Genomic DNA, 14,856 nt, shown 5'->3' with positions numbered 1-14,856 from the left:
AGCCTTCACATGTCTCTGGCTGCCCATGTATTTTCTCATATTTCAGTACTTTGCATATCCTGTAGTTCTAGCTATTCACCGGGGGTGGTGGTGGGGTGGTGGTGGTGGTGTTTTTTGTTTTTTTTGTTGTTGGGGTTGGCTTTTTTTGGGGTGGGGTATTTTTTGGTGGGTGTTTTTTTTTAAAGTTAAGCCTCTCAAAATAGAGGTGTGATCGAAGCTGAAAGGACAGTGTGGCTGTAAATTGCCACTGGGTTTCACTGCATTTCAGTTTCTTGAATATTTTGCATCATGTGTGCACTGGGCTAACACCAGTTGAAGATGCCATGCTAACAGTGTGGAGCACCTTTCAATATATGTACAGAAGGCAGTTTTCCTCATTACTCCATTCTCACCAAGGCTTCAACATAGTACTTAGGTTTTTTTCCTCAGACATCTTTGAAACTTTTGTATCCCATATACGTTGCTTATTTCATTAGTAGTTTCATTCTAATCCTTCATTTAGTTCGTTGCTTTAGTTCTTTTTCATACATATTAGCTACATCTTTCTCTTTCAGGGCCTAATTGTTCAGTTGGCGTTGAAACTAAAAGAGAAGATTGAGATCTGTATAGCTGATGTATACCTCCTGTGACTTTGCTAAATTAAGGAAGCATTCTGAATTCCTAAAAACCTTTTTATGTGATCAAAGTATGCATTTCTAGTCTATAGCTACAAATCTTAAGTTGTTTTGAAACATGAGGTTAGCCTTTTGTAACTATCTGATTATAATTTATGAGCTTTTGCACAACTGTTTTTCAGTAATAGAAAAACTCCATTTATTACTCTTAAATTTTTTGTGTCTTCAGAGCAAGGCTTGTCTTTACGATAACTATTCTGCTGTTTGCATAGTAGCTGTATGCCAGACTGGTAAGATTAGAATTTAAGACTAGTAAAGCTCATTTACAAGCTAATTTACAAAGCTCCTTCTCTACACTAGAATTCCAGGTCATGCATTCTCTCTGCAGGAAACAAAAGGAGGGTTTGGAGGATTGAGGTCTGTACAGCTGTCTGTAAACAGTCGGTACTTATGTCGCATAAAGGAATCATACTAAAGCAGTCTATTAAGGTCTAGTCATTATGGTTGAAATTCAGTAATACAGTGCTGTTAAACTCAATGGATTCAGAAATAGTGAAACATCCTCCCTGAAAACTAGCAGTATCTTAAAAGGAATAAGTGCATGTGTTAGAGGTGTGGAAGGTCTTTCTATTTGTCATGTGTTGGTTTTGTTTGTTTGTTTGTGGTTGTTCGGTGTTTTTTGGGTTTGTTTTTTTTTTTTTCCTTTGTAATTGATGCTTTGGGGTTGTTGGGGGCTTTTTTATTTTGTTTTGTTGTTTGTGTTTTTTTGTTTTTTTTTGCTCCCCCCCCCCCCCCCCCCCCCCCCAATTGATTAGTTTTGGGTGAGATAGGAAAGAGGGAGTGCTCTTTGAAGAGGTAGAACTTCCGTAAATTGAATAACAACACAAAGAGCTGAGAATTTAAGAAAGTGAAGTTGGTACTTGCTCTGGCATAGGAAAAAATTAGATCATCACTTAAGGTTGATTTGAATCCTGGTTTCCTATGAAATATTTAATAAGACATTTGTGAGAACTTTGAGAGCTGTCAACACTGAAAACAATTATGACCATTTTAGTTTGCAAAGGTCTTTTAATTTATACATAAAATTTTTCTAACCCTCCCAAAAATTTCTTAATCAAACTGAGTGGGAAACAATGAAATTGTTTGGTTTCAGAGAGAAAGGGAAACTAGATTTTGAAATTTCAGAGTTTCTGTGTTTGGCAGAACTGTTTTAACGCATTTTAATAAAGTAGGTATTAACAGAGGAGCACATCTAGGATATTCATATTGTGCAGCTCTGCTGGGATGTGGCTTTAATAAAAAAGCATAATGTTCAGTATTTGTATTTTAAAGTATGGAACAACATGGATTATTTTATGATATATAAGGCTTTTTTTTTTAATGCTTAAATAGCTATTCATTCTTGCTGGAATGGACAAGTCCAGAAAAAGATGGTGGTAAATTTGCAAACTGTATTTTGAGTACTGTATGTGTTTCTGTATAGGGATTTTTACTTCATCTTATTAAATATTCTTACAAAATCTTATATTCGGTAATGAAAGTGTTTTATGCTAAGCTTAAGCTTTGACTCAGACCAACAAATATGAGGAAATTATACCGAGCCACAGCACTTCCGAAGTCCCATTAGAGCAGCTAAGGCAGTGTAGCTTCTGCCAGTGTAGAAATGGCACATGCGTATCATCTTCTTGCCATCCTCAGCTGTGTACACTTGCTGTTTCCCTTGCATCAGCTCTAGTATTCATCTGACCCCTATTCAGTTTGAAAAATCAGTGGAAAGCCAACCTAGAATCCTCTTCGTTTGCTAAATGAGCTCTCTGAAGAGTGAGAGACTAGATGGTCAGGAGGAGGGAAGGTCAAGCTGTCTCTGAGCTACTCCTTTAGGTCTTGATCATAAACACACATTTATGTAGGCTCTGTTTAAATTGATTGGACTTATTCATAGATTCGATTAATCTGATTCAGAACTTTGTGAAGGCAGTATCTTTTCTTCGATGTGTCTTTTCCTCAATTTCAACAGCTTTTGATGATCTCACAGGAGTACAAAGCAAAGCATAAGTTTGTGCATGTGCAGGAAATACCAATTCTAGATCTTTAGGTTTCCTTTTCACTTGGTATCAGAAGTTAGACTAGTTTTGTGAAATAATCTTTTCAACATTGGTCACCTCAATTACAGTACAAACTCATTTATTCAAACCATGATGATCACCATGATAACTGATACTTTCAGTTAAATGCTGGTAGCAGAAAGAAGTCCAGTCTTGAGCAGTGAGGAGCATTTAACTGAAAGTATTTTATTGTTCCCATGATTCAGTTTGGACCACGGTGAATTGGAAATGTTCATAGAATCATAGAGTACCAGGTTGGAAGGGACCTCAAGGTCCCTTCATCTGGTCCAACCTTTCTTGGCAAAAGCACGGTCTAGACAAGACGGCCCAGCACCCTGTCCAGCCGAACCTTAAGTGTCCAGTGTTGGGGAATCCACCACTGCCCTGGGGAGATTATTCCAATGGCTGATTGTTCTCATTGTGAAAAATTTTCCTCTTGTGTCCCGTCGGAACCTCCCCAGGAGTAACTTGTACCCGTTACCCCTTGTCCTTTCCATGTGACTCCTTGTAAAAAGGGAGTCTCCATTTTCTTTGTAGCCACCCTTCCAATACTGGAACATGGTGATAAGGTCTCCCCTAAGCCTTCTCTTCTCAAGGCTGAACAAACCCAGTTCTCTCAGCCCTTCCTCATGTGGCAGGCTTCCCAGTCCTTTGATCATCTTTGTGGTCCTTCTCCGGACCCTCTCCAGCCTGTCCACATCTTTGTTGCATAGCGAGGACCAAAACTTGTCAGGTGTGGCCTGACAAGCGCTGAGTGGAGTGGGAGAATGACTTCTTCCTCTCTGCTGGTGGTGCCCTTGCTGATGCAACCCAGCATGCTGTTGGCTTTCTTTGCCGCAGCAGCACGCTGTTCACTCATATTGGGCTGGTTGTCCACCAGGACCCCCAGGTCCCTTTCCACAGAGCTGTTCCCCAGCCGCGTAGATCCCAGCCTGTGCTGCACTCCTGGATTATGTTTTCCCAGGTGCAAGACCTTACACTTGTCCTTGCTGAACTTCATAAGGTTCTTGTTGGCCCACTCTTCCAGCCTGTGCAGGTCTTCCTGCAGGGTGGCTCTCCCTTCCGAAGGGTCTGTTTCCCCACTCAGTTTCGTATCATCAGCGAACTTCATCAGGGTACACTGATGTGGTGCTATGTACTATTAGTCTTGCGCATAGTTCAAAATCCTGCACAACTGTGTTCTTTCTCAGGATTTTAGAAGCCATGATGAAGTTTATCTTAAAATACCAATCACTAACACGTACAGGTGGGAATTTAGCCTGTCAGAATACATAAGCCACTGGTATTTTCTTAGTTCATAGTCACTACAATATTTTTTGGGTTCAGAACGGTCAGAATAGGGAAGAGATGCTGGTTGGTATGTAGGTGTGCGTAGTTAAAAACAATGAGCCTTAAATAAATGCTTCTGTCACTGGAAGAATAAAATACTTTCTAGATGATTTAAAATAATGGATTTCTAGCTTTCACAATCAGAGATGAGTGTTTTATTCCAGTCACCCTAACACAGCTACAAAAACAAGGTTATCTACACAGTTACTTTAAGAAACTAGTAGAGATATGCATGGAGTCATGGGACACATAAGGTTGCATGGTGCATTATTCACCAGGCATTCAATTTCTGACTGTACACTATGCTACTATAGCTTCATGCTTTTTAAAATCTTTTTATCAGTTATATTCCACAGTGTGTGTATCTCTCTCTTCACTACTTCTAAATTGCTTAATCCCATACTATATTTAATATTAGTCTCCCATGCAGAGCTTGAGCATGGCTCTGAATTGAGCTCTAACATGCTCTCCTGTGTGTGTATACACACATATATATAATATATATAAAAACACCCTACTTGTGTTAATTGTTGGGGTTTTTTTTAAGTTATCCTAAAATGTTTAAGAAGTTATCAAGTAAATGATAATAAGGAAAATGTCATGTCTAATCTTTTTGTGTGTGTGTGATTGCCATATTCAGTGTTCAGTGATGTAATGTTCATTTATAGGGTGCTTAACAACTCATTGATAATGGAAGGAAATTAATTTTTTTTTTAATAAAGCTTGAATAGTAGCAGATAATAAACCAGAATAAAGCTGTGGTACTACCTCTCTGATAAAATGCAACAAGGAAATAAAATAATAAAAGTTATGTAATTACTCAGGTCAGGCTTTCTAAATGACTATTTTAATGCAACAAAATATCAGTTCTTTAGAAGGGAGCTGCACTAATCCACCCCCCCGCTGCCCCCGCCCCGGAGTAGTGTCTTTGCTTATATGCTGAGAATCACCTTTTGCCATATAGAAGCTATGGGTTGTATTTGGTTTTAATCTTTGGATATAAGATGTAAGGGAAAGAAAAGTAGTAGGATAAAAGGATAAGAAAAACATAGTGTAAGAGAAGAATTAGGATTTAGATTTAAAAACCTGTGGGTAGGAGAGTGTTGAGTTACGAGTTTTAAAAAGTTATAAACAATTTTACAGGATTTTACCTTTCTGCAGATTTTTAATTGAGACCTAATTAGCATAAATGTGGGTTTTTTTTAGTTTAAAGATTAAAAAACCAACCATACTTAAATGTAATTTTTAGTCCCTAAAAGCAAATGATAGTGCAGGGAAGATTTTTGCTGACTCCTTAACTCACTCAAGAGTCTACATAATAAGGATGGCGCTGTAGCAGTGTTCACATATCCAAAGTACTATATATGTCCTTGTTATCCTGAACATTAGTCAGACACAAATCATAGTTGCATATGATACAGTGCACCATGATATGCTTTAGTAACTCTGAAATTTTTTTCCTTCGTTCTGGAATGTACCAATTTCTTAACAAAAAATATATTTGCTAATATTTTAAAGTTATGGTTATATCACTGATATCTCACTTCATGAAATAATTACTAATCTAATGCATCTGAAATATTTCCCACAGGTCAATTGGAATACTCTTTCCTTTAAATATTTCTGATTCACCGTGAGTTAATGACTTCAGTGCCTACTGACAAAAATTATACCAAAAGCTTGTTTGTTTTCCTAATGTAGTAAATTTTTAGCGCAAAGAGGAAGATAAATGTTTTAAATTATTTCCTGATTACGTAATATTTTTATTATGATTTAATTGACTTGACATTGTCAGTTTTCAGTACAATGAAAGTTTGTAAATTTAGGCAACTTTGCGATCTTGGAATAATTTCATGAAGGGTTTTGCAACTACGTATCAGTGTGAAGTCAAGGCTACAGTGGGCCTTTTCAGTTGGCTTCATGTATGGAGTGTAAAAAGTTCTGAAAGTTACAGATATAATGCCGAATTAACTGTTAATTGAGATAATTAATTTACCAAGCTGATTGACTGTTTACTTTTGTTACATATAAATTCTGTGCTTGTCATCCATTCTGTGTACAATATATCAGCACTTTTTTTCTTAAGGGGTTCGAAGGGATTTCCAGTAGTCATTAGTTGCAGCCATGGCTCAGAACAACTGATCCTGAATTGTTGCCCTCAGTATCTCTGAATTCTCCTACTCTTGTGTAATTGCTAGGACATGCTATATTGTTTCTCTTTAAGTCAGATGAAAAGAAATAAATGTTTTTCTGGAGTTGACCTCAGTACATGTATTGGTAACCTTCACAGAGTAATTTTTATGATGCTTCCACCTGCAGAGTTACCTTGGATAGCAAAAGTTGATTTGGGAAAAACGGACTTAGTCACGAGAGGGCTCAACGGGTTGCAATTTAGCTAGGGATTGCTGTTGAGAAATGTGAAGAAACTTAATATCTAAATGCATAATTCCACATATCTGCATTTTCAGTATCGCCTATTGTCAGTCTCACATTTTATACCACTTTGACTATTGTTTTCAGTAAATCCCCATGATTGTACAGTTTGTTTCCTTTGGCAGTTCAACTCTTGGGGGATGAAGGAATTAGTTGTACTACATATATTCAAAATCTTTGCTTTTTTTATTCCAGTTATCTAGAAAAGTATGAAAAAGTCCATCATTTTGGGGAGGAGGATGATGAGGTACAACCAGGCAATCCAAAGCCACAACTTCCTATTGGTGCAATTCCAACTTCCTATAACTACCAGCAACACAGTGTGTCAGGTAAATTTTTGAGGAAAAGTGCTATTTTTTTCCATATATATATATATGTATAATTGGACAGGCTACAGAAATAGTGTGTAGCTAAATTTACAATATTATTAAAACCATCAAATCTGTGGGTCACTCAAATTATTAATTTAATACACTCAAAAACCTTTCCACTGTGAACCAAAACAAAATAAATATGAAAATCCATAAGCTATTTCACTTCTTTACAAATGTTTCTCTTTCTAATTAGCAGGGCTAAATAGTTACTCGTCTTGAAACAGCGTACCTTGAAAATTCGCAGATTGTGTTTCTGTCACATCAATCATTTCTTCACAGAACCAGATACTTGAACTAAGCATACGATTAATTAATCTTTAAAAGCCAAGGAATAAAGCACATGCGTAAGGAGCCAGAATCACCACCATTGTAATTTAGAGACCAAAGTATCAATCTTGAACCAATAAACAAATTGGAAGCTGGTGGACTCTGTGGAATGGATGCGTAATTTGTTTTGTAGAAAGTGACTCCAAATTGTATTACAGTTCTATTCTGTTTTCATTAAAGTTGCATTTTCAAAGCTTTTGTTTGGGAGAACATACTGCAGTATTGCATTCTGGAGTTGATGAAGGAATTAATATTAACTAGAAAGGTACATGGCTAAGTAGAATGTGTTCAGCATTTTGGCCAAAGACAAATGGAAAAAATAAACTGAATACTGTAAAAACTTGTTAAAACCCACAATACATTATTAATAAACTTTTTTGAAAAATACTTATCTTTAATAATAATATTGCTTAATGTATCATCTGAATATTAATTAGTTTAGCTGTGAAAACGTTTTAATTTTTTTTCTTATTTAGATTACCTTCGTCAAAGCTATGGGCTGTCTATGGACTTTAACTCACCAAATGACTATAATAAATTGGTGCTTTCACTGTTATCTGGACTCCCAAATGAAGTGGACTTTGCAATTAATGTATGTACTCTTCTTTCAAATGAAAGCAAGCATGTTATGCAGCTTGAAAAGGACCCTAAAATCATCACTTTACTGCTTGCAAATGCTGGGGTGTTTGATGACAGTAAGTATATAACGTTTTGCAACAGAAAGAGTCAATACCTGTTGTAGTGTCTTTCACAACCCTTGATAATCAAAATGTTTATAACTTATTGCACTGTAATACACTTAATCTCTAGTTTTTCTTTTTTTTTACCTTGTCCACAGTTACAGTTTTTATCAGTCATTACAAATACCTTTTAAGTTAGGTAATTTAAAACAGTGTTAATTAGCCGTTTAGTGAAACGTAAGAATTAGTTTTTCAGTGATAGAGTTTAATTGTTCAGGATGCTCAAATTTACAACATTGGATTTCCATCTGCTTGTAGTGTATTACTGCTTTCTTATGAATTCATAGGACCATGCTGACTTTTCATAATTCTTTTCTAGTAGCAGTCACAAATTTAAAAATTAAAAAAAAGGCAGTCTGAAAACAATGACCTGCTAAGATTTTTATCCTGATAATTCACTACATGTTCAACTGTAGTGAAATTCAGAATACAAAAGTCAAGGGATAAAAATCTTAGTCTGAGTTTCAGAATTACTTAATGTGTTAGCACATAAATTTTAAGAGTCTGTTCCATCAAAATACTTCAGTATGTGAAATAAATTCTTCTGTTTGACTTGTTCAGTGTGACCTCCATGCCAAGTTGTTCTTGTTAATTGCTTGTCAAGGGGGCGGGGGATAAGTTAACCCAAACCATCTTAAAATCATAACCGCAGAGCTCCTGTCTTGCGGTGGCGAGGAGGAAGTATTCGCTGGTTTTATGTACTGATTTTTTTTATATATACTGAATTTCAGAAATTAGCACCGTAAGAAATTGCTCAGATGAGCTTTTTCAGCTAAGTATATTTAAGTCTGCTAGTACAGCTGATCATATCTGTTCGAGTATAAATCTGCTTTGCATGTGTAAGCACAAACATAGTATGGTATGTCAGAGATTCTGTTTTGAAATACTAGGGAAGAATCAGTGTTAGACATTGTATACTCTTTGGTTTTGTTTTGTTTTTAATCATTAGCATTTTTACAAAATGATTTGTAGCTTCCCCCTCCTCCCCCCAGTATTGCATTAGTGTTCTCCAGCTTCTCTCTTATGTTTTTGATTTGTACCCATGCCCTTCAGATATGGTTAGATCTCGGTCATCTAGTGTCGTCATCTAGCCCAGTCACAAGAACTTTCAAAGAAAAATATTTGAAAGGAAACTAAAGTGAAACTTAGTCCTGCGTTTTAGTGATTCCAGGATGCTTACTCTCTAGATTTTTGAGTTTGCTATCACTCCCCTGTTCCTTTGATGGAACTTCTATGGACTTAGTCATTTATAAATAATTTAATCAAGTTTTGTATTGCTATTTCATGATTTTTTTGGATGTTGCAAAAGTAGACAGTGTTTTCTCGAGTTTTAACTTGGACTTTGAGCCACAGGCTTGTTCCATAGCTGCTCTGTATTAGTGTTTCTTATATTGAAAAATATTTGAGGTAAAGCCAAGAGGAATGACGAGTATGTAATGGGCTTGCTCTTTTCATTCCCTGGAGAAAACTTCACTTTTTATCTTACCTGATTACATCTTCTGGATAAATCCAAGGAGTGTCCTAGCAGCATTAGGAGGACTAATTGGGACAAACTGGGGAAAGAAAGGGGGAGTGTGTTGACTTACATTTGAAGTATGAAGCTTCAATTTGAAATTCTCACATGCTTTTATATTATAAATAATGAAGGTAAATCTGTCAACTTTGGTGATTAAATGAAATCTGCAATTAGCAGATTCAGGTAGTATGAAAATACTGTCAAGATAATTTCAGGTGTAAATAAATGATAGATGATTAACTTAATTTAATGCGGGTTTTGGATTTGGCTTGTCTATAATTGAGGTTTTATCATTGTTACTGTCTGTAATGCACTGCTTCCAGGTAACAAGAAAAATACGTCTTCAGCTTTTTTCCCCCCCCATAAAGTTTGAGATGACAATTATATTGTATGTGATAGAGCAGCCCCAGGGGTTTGGGGGTATATAGTATCTTCAATTTGGAGTGCTGCATAAGCCTTGGTTTAAATTCTCTGAGTTGAAAGCTGATGTGGTCTTGGAATTGAGATTTGTAGCATTTTGTTCAAAACAATAAAACATTATGAACCAAAATGTTTAAGTGTAACTTAAATGTGTCATTAGTTCATTACAGAACTATTGCAAGACAAAGTTTATTTTTGGATTGATTGAGTCTTTGAGTCAGACTGACTGAGTCTTTGCTGCTTTCAAGGAGTGGTGATTAGAAAATTTGTGGTAGTGGCTCCACCAAACACCCAAGAACACCTGTTATGCTTCCTGGTTAAATATTGACTTTCAGTTGAGTGCTGTCAAAATCTCGCTGCTACTATTACGCTTTTTAGAAAACATTAGTGGGAATTTGTTTAATTACTAAAGTAGTGTTTACAGCTTATACAGTGCCCATGGAAAACAGTTGTTGATGTGAGGTTGAAAATTGAGCAGTCATCTTGACTCCTGGAAAAGGGCTATGGAGAAGTCTTCTATGTGGTTTTTAAAGGGTTCACAAACTAGCCTATTCTTTATGGACTACTTATTCTCAATTAAAACTGCAGTAGCAGTTAATTAAATGACTATAGACATTTCAGTTGCTTTATGCAATTTAGTATAGGACTTTTAATGAAGAAACACTGGAAGAGTCTGTAGTGTTGTTGAGTATTTAGTTTATGGATTAGTAAAAAGTCAAACAAAAATGTTCATTTTTTTAATTTTACTAAATTCTGCTTTTTATGCTTAAAGCTTTAGGATCATTTTCTGCTGTATTTGGAGAAGAATGGAAGGAGAAAACTGATAGAGATTTTGTTAAGGTAATTTAAAAACTATTAAAATAATTTCGAACTGCATATGGTGGGTATCAAATCGTTTAAAAAGATAGAAAATTATAAAATATACTAGCATATGTCTTTTGAATTACTCTCAACTTTATTCCTTTGATTTAAATATAATAGGACACTAAATCACAGTTGTCCATAAAATGTTTGGATAAGCAGGAAGAAATGTATTAAGAAAAAATAGGTGCAGGCAAATGAATAAAGAGGTTCTGTGTTTCTTTTTGTAAGAAAGCTAATCTGTGTAAGGAAAAGGAAAACTGGCCAACGTATTTAGCCAGAGGAAAAAATGCTGTTTTTTTAAAAACTGCCATGATCAGTAAAGAAACATTCTGGATTATGCAAATTAAGTCCATAATATAAGAAGTGTAGGACAAATTTAAGTAAATTAGCAATGTTGCGAGTTTGTTTCAGGTAAACTATTTTTGCACAAGGCTTTTTTATCTTTCCACTAGAGGGCATGATCTACTGTACAAGTAATGAAATTAGGTAAAAATAAAGTTTCTTTGTATAAATGCTTCCTCTTTATTCTAGGTGAGCATTTTGAGGTGAATGAGAGCATGAAATATATTATAGTTGAAAGAGGTTTGACATTTCAGCATATTTGCTACGATATACAATTTCCTTAAATTGAGTTTCAGGTGATGATTTACGTGGCTAAAATAGAAGAAAACGAAATTAAAATATATTTTCATAACTTACGCTTTTTACTAAGTAAAAATGTGAAGAGAGAAGCTGCTGAGTCCCTTATGAACTCATAGCCAGGTTTCTGCTCAATTTCTTAATCGTCTCATACGCTGAAATCTCTTACCAGTATTGCAGAGAAATATTTGTTAGGAGCTTTTTCCATTTGTCTTTTGTTTTATTTTTATGTAACTCAATTTTTGGACAAGTTGGACCATAGTCGTGTTACTTAAATGATAAGTATTGCTGAAATATCAGTGAATAGATTCCCTAACCAAAATTTCCTAGGTAAAGCTAAGAACAAAAAAGGTAAGCTCTCATATTTGTTGGTATATGAACTTGAAAATGTGGTTCAAATGTGCTGAAGGTAAGTGTAAAAAAAAAAAAAAAAAAAAATTGCTTCATAATCTTTGTTTCCTTTTTCCATCCAAATATGTCCAGAAGTACTACAGGTTGTGTTATGGGTTTGGTTTTTTTGTGTGTGTGTTTTTTTTTTTTTTTTAAAAGCACTTGGCACTTCTGTGTTGACTTCACCCTAAACTGTCACACTGTTGCTGATCTAGAGCAGCAACAAGCGCCATGTCTAGTTCTGTAAACATTTAAAATTACACAGAATTCTAATTTATTATATGTTCATTAATTACATAAACTTAAGTAATTGTGATAGATAAGGACAGATGGTTCTGATAAATGTTTTTAACGAAGTGTTAAGTAGAACCACTGTAACTGCAATAAGGTTTACTAATAAGAAACTTGGATGCTCTCCAAGATCTATTTTTGAACATTACAACATGTATAGTACCATTCTATAGTGAAATACTGCTGAAAGCATGTCAGAAACTAACACCAGATCTAAAAATATCTCTAATGCCAAGAATCCAGATTTTTCAGAATATCCTACTTCAAGCATTTGTTTGACCCTACTACTGGAAGTAATTTATTTTGTATTGCAGCTGTAGCTGTGTCAAAACAGAAATAAGGGGAAGCATTATGGGAGCTTCATGACATAGGAGAGAGATATTTGGTTGGCAGAGTAGAGATTGTGTATCTGTTTTTTTTAAATTTGCTTTTACAAACTTAATAGAATTGTCACCGAAAATCAGGAATAAAACTTATCTTACAACTATTTACAACAGAATGGCTATTGAATGTGTGTCCCTCCTTTCACTTTTCACATCGTCTTTTTAAAAATTCTTCTTTATTTGTTTGGGTTTTTTTTATTTTGCTGCCAGTTGTTTGTGTCTTGATTTTGTAAGGTTATTGTTCCAGTTTGTTTCTCTAATATAATGGCAGCAGACTAGAAATTTGTGTAAAGATGAAAATGGAAAAGAGTTTTTAAGTGGGAGAGGAAAAATGCAGAATTATGAATTGAAGTATAGCGATGGCATGAACACACGAATGGTAGAGATTCATAGAAAGTAGGGTGGGAAAAGCATTTCTTAAACACGTGAATTCTAAACTAACAAGAATTGAATTGATGAAATTCTGTTGGGTTTGTAAACGTTACCCTCGGACCATAGTGGATTTTTCATGTGTTGGAGTTGTGGGGGGGGGAGGGGGTGGCTGAGAAATATTAGAAATCTTGAAGCTGTTCTGAAAATGATTCTCAGGGTTAAATTCAGGATTCATAGAAAAATCATAAACTTGGATTCTTGGCAATTGAATGTCAGTTTAAGTCATATTGTTGATATGTCAGTTCTGTGGAAAAAAATATTGAACTTGGTCTTCATTAACTGAAAATAGCTTTTCAAATGCAGTGAAACAAATATAAATGATCTAAGAGATATGGTCAGAGTATTTGACATTTCATCTCTATAGCTACTCTTATTAACTTTTTTCCAAGCTCCTCCTCCTGCTTATTAAAATATATGAACATAAACTTGGAACTTTGGATTTTATAGAGACATTTAGTTTCTGTATTTCAGTGTCTTTATACAGATGTTGGGGGGTAATTTTAGAATTACGTATTTATACTAAAATGTTTTGTGGAAGTTTTTAATGTTTGCTTAAATTAAGCTTGACTTAATTTTTAGTCTCTTAATCATATTAATGTTTTTAAATTAGTTTTTAATAAAGAAAAATGGCCATATGCTTTTCTTCATTACTTTTTCTCTTCATTCTACCATATCTTTGCACACTAGGAGTGGTACGGCATCACCGTTAGTATTTATCCCACTCTTAAATGTCTACACAATAACTGTTGGTTGTTTGGTGTTCAGTCAGCTCTTGAGTCCTATGTGATTTATCACAAAGAATTTGTCAATTGTTTCAGCGCCAATGCTTTGATTTTTATATTCTGCTGTTCTCTAATTTTGACTTAAAATCATTCTACTTTATGTATGCAGTATCATGATTTTTTCAGAACAGTCTACTGGTTCGGTAATGTCATATTCACGAGCAAAGGAGCTTGCCTATTTAGTTCTGTCTTCCAACATCACTGCTCTTCCAGTTGAAGGTGAAGATGGAAAACAATGTGTTTCTTTATACTAAACTTGGAGGGAATCAATTACCTTTTCTTTCCCTCCCCCCAGTCCTTACTGCATTACAAAAAGCTGTTTGGAAAATTTGTAACTTCCATTATCTTATCTGCAGCACTACATATTTTCTCACTTTCTAAGTGATTCCCTCTAAACTGAATCAAATGTCTTTAGTAGTCAGTGAATCTGTTCCATTAATTGTCAGAATTTGAATATTATTTTAGATGAACCTGCTGTTATCCCTTGTAGCTATGTTAATTTGTTGCTTTCTCACCTCTTGATTTTTCCTGGTGCTGTCAATAAGCTTAAATCTCTAGTTAGTTGGAATGACTGTGTGTCCTTACTTAAGGATTGGAACAACTGGCATTTAGCCAGTCATCTTGTATCTCCTCTTGTTTTGTTTTGTCATCCCCACCCCTAAGCTCTGATGACATCCTGCTCAAATGTTTTCTCATCTACTCTGGAAGCTTTCCCATTTTTAACCGTTTAATTTCTCTTCCAATTTCCTCACATTAGTAAGGTTCACTTGTGAGTATGGTTTGTCTTTCAAGAGTGACTTGTTTATGTAGCATGCTTATAATCAGATAGATCTAGCTGTTTTTCCAGGTATTTCTTTAATGTCTCCAGCAGCTGCCCACTATCTGATGTAGTATATGAATAATTGCATTAAATTTGTTCTTGCACAATTAATGTCTGTTTACTTCAATTTAAACATTGGGATTTCATGTTCTTGGACTTCTTGAGGCCTCTTGTACCTGTAGGGTTCCAAAATCAATGCTTATGCAGTTTTTGTGCTTTCTTTATTGCTTTGCAATTTTGTGAAGTTCTTATTTTATTGTCTAACTCTTTCTTCTTTGTATAAGTTTAATAATAATTTTCTTTACTGTGCATTTATTCTTTGAATCTTTCTCAGATAGTGTGTAGAGAGAGATCCTTATACATTTAAATGCCTGAAATACTTTTCAAATGTCACCTT

The 14,856-nt window shown here is 35.0% G+C and overlaps 1 protein-coding gene across 1 annotated transcript in view; it reads left to right on the top strand.

Annotated features, from left to right (window-relative positions):
* The window catches only part of ARID2 (AT rich interactive domain 2 (ARID, RFX-like)), a 110,782-nt gene that overhangs the window by 54,828 nt on the left and 41,098 nt on the right, over positions 1-14,856 (top strand). Inside the window, exons 4-6 of the mRNA XM_009327599.1 lie at positions 6,677-6,810; positions 7,659-7,877; positions 10,631-10,698. Of these exons, the coding sequence (XP_009325874.1) occupies positions 6,677-6,810; positions 7,659-7,877; positions 10,631-10,698 (421 nt within the window). The remainder of the gene's footprint in view (positions 1-6,676; positions 6,811-7,658; positions 7,878-10,630; positions 10,699-14,856) is intronic.

Source organism: Pygoscelis adeliae, unplaced genomic scaffold, assembly GCF_000699105.1.
Source record: "Pygoscelis adeliae isolate BGI_AS28 unplaced genomic scaffold, ASM69910v1 Scaffold113, whole genome shotgun sequence".
Taxonomy (NCBI): domain Eukaryota; kingdom Metazoa; phylum Chordata; class Aves; order Sphenisciformes; family Spheniscidae; genus Pygoscelis; species Pygoscelis adeliae.
The sequence above is the reverse complement of the archived record's forward strand: the minus strand, read 5'-3'. Positions and strand labels throughout refer to the sequence as shown.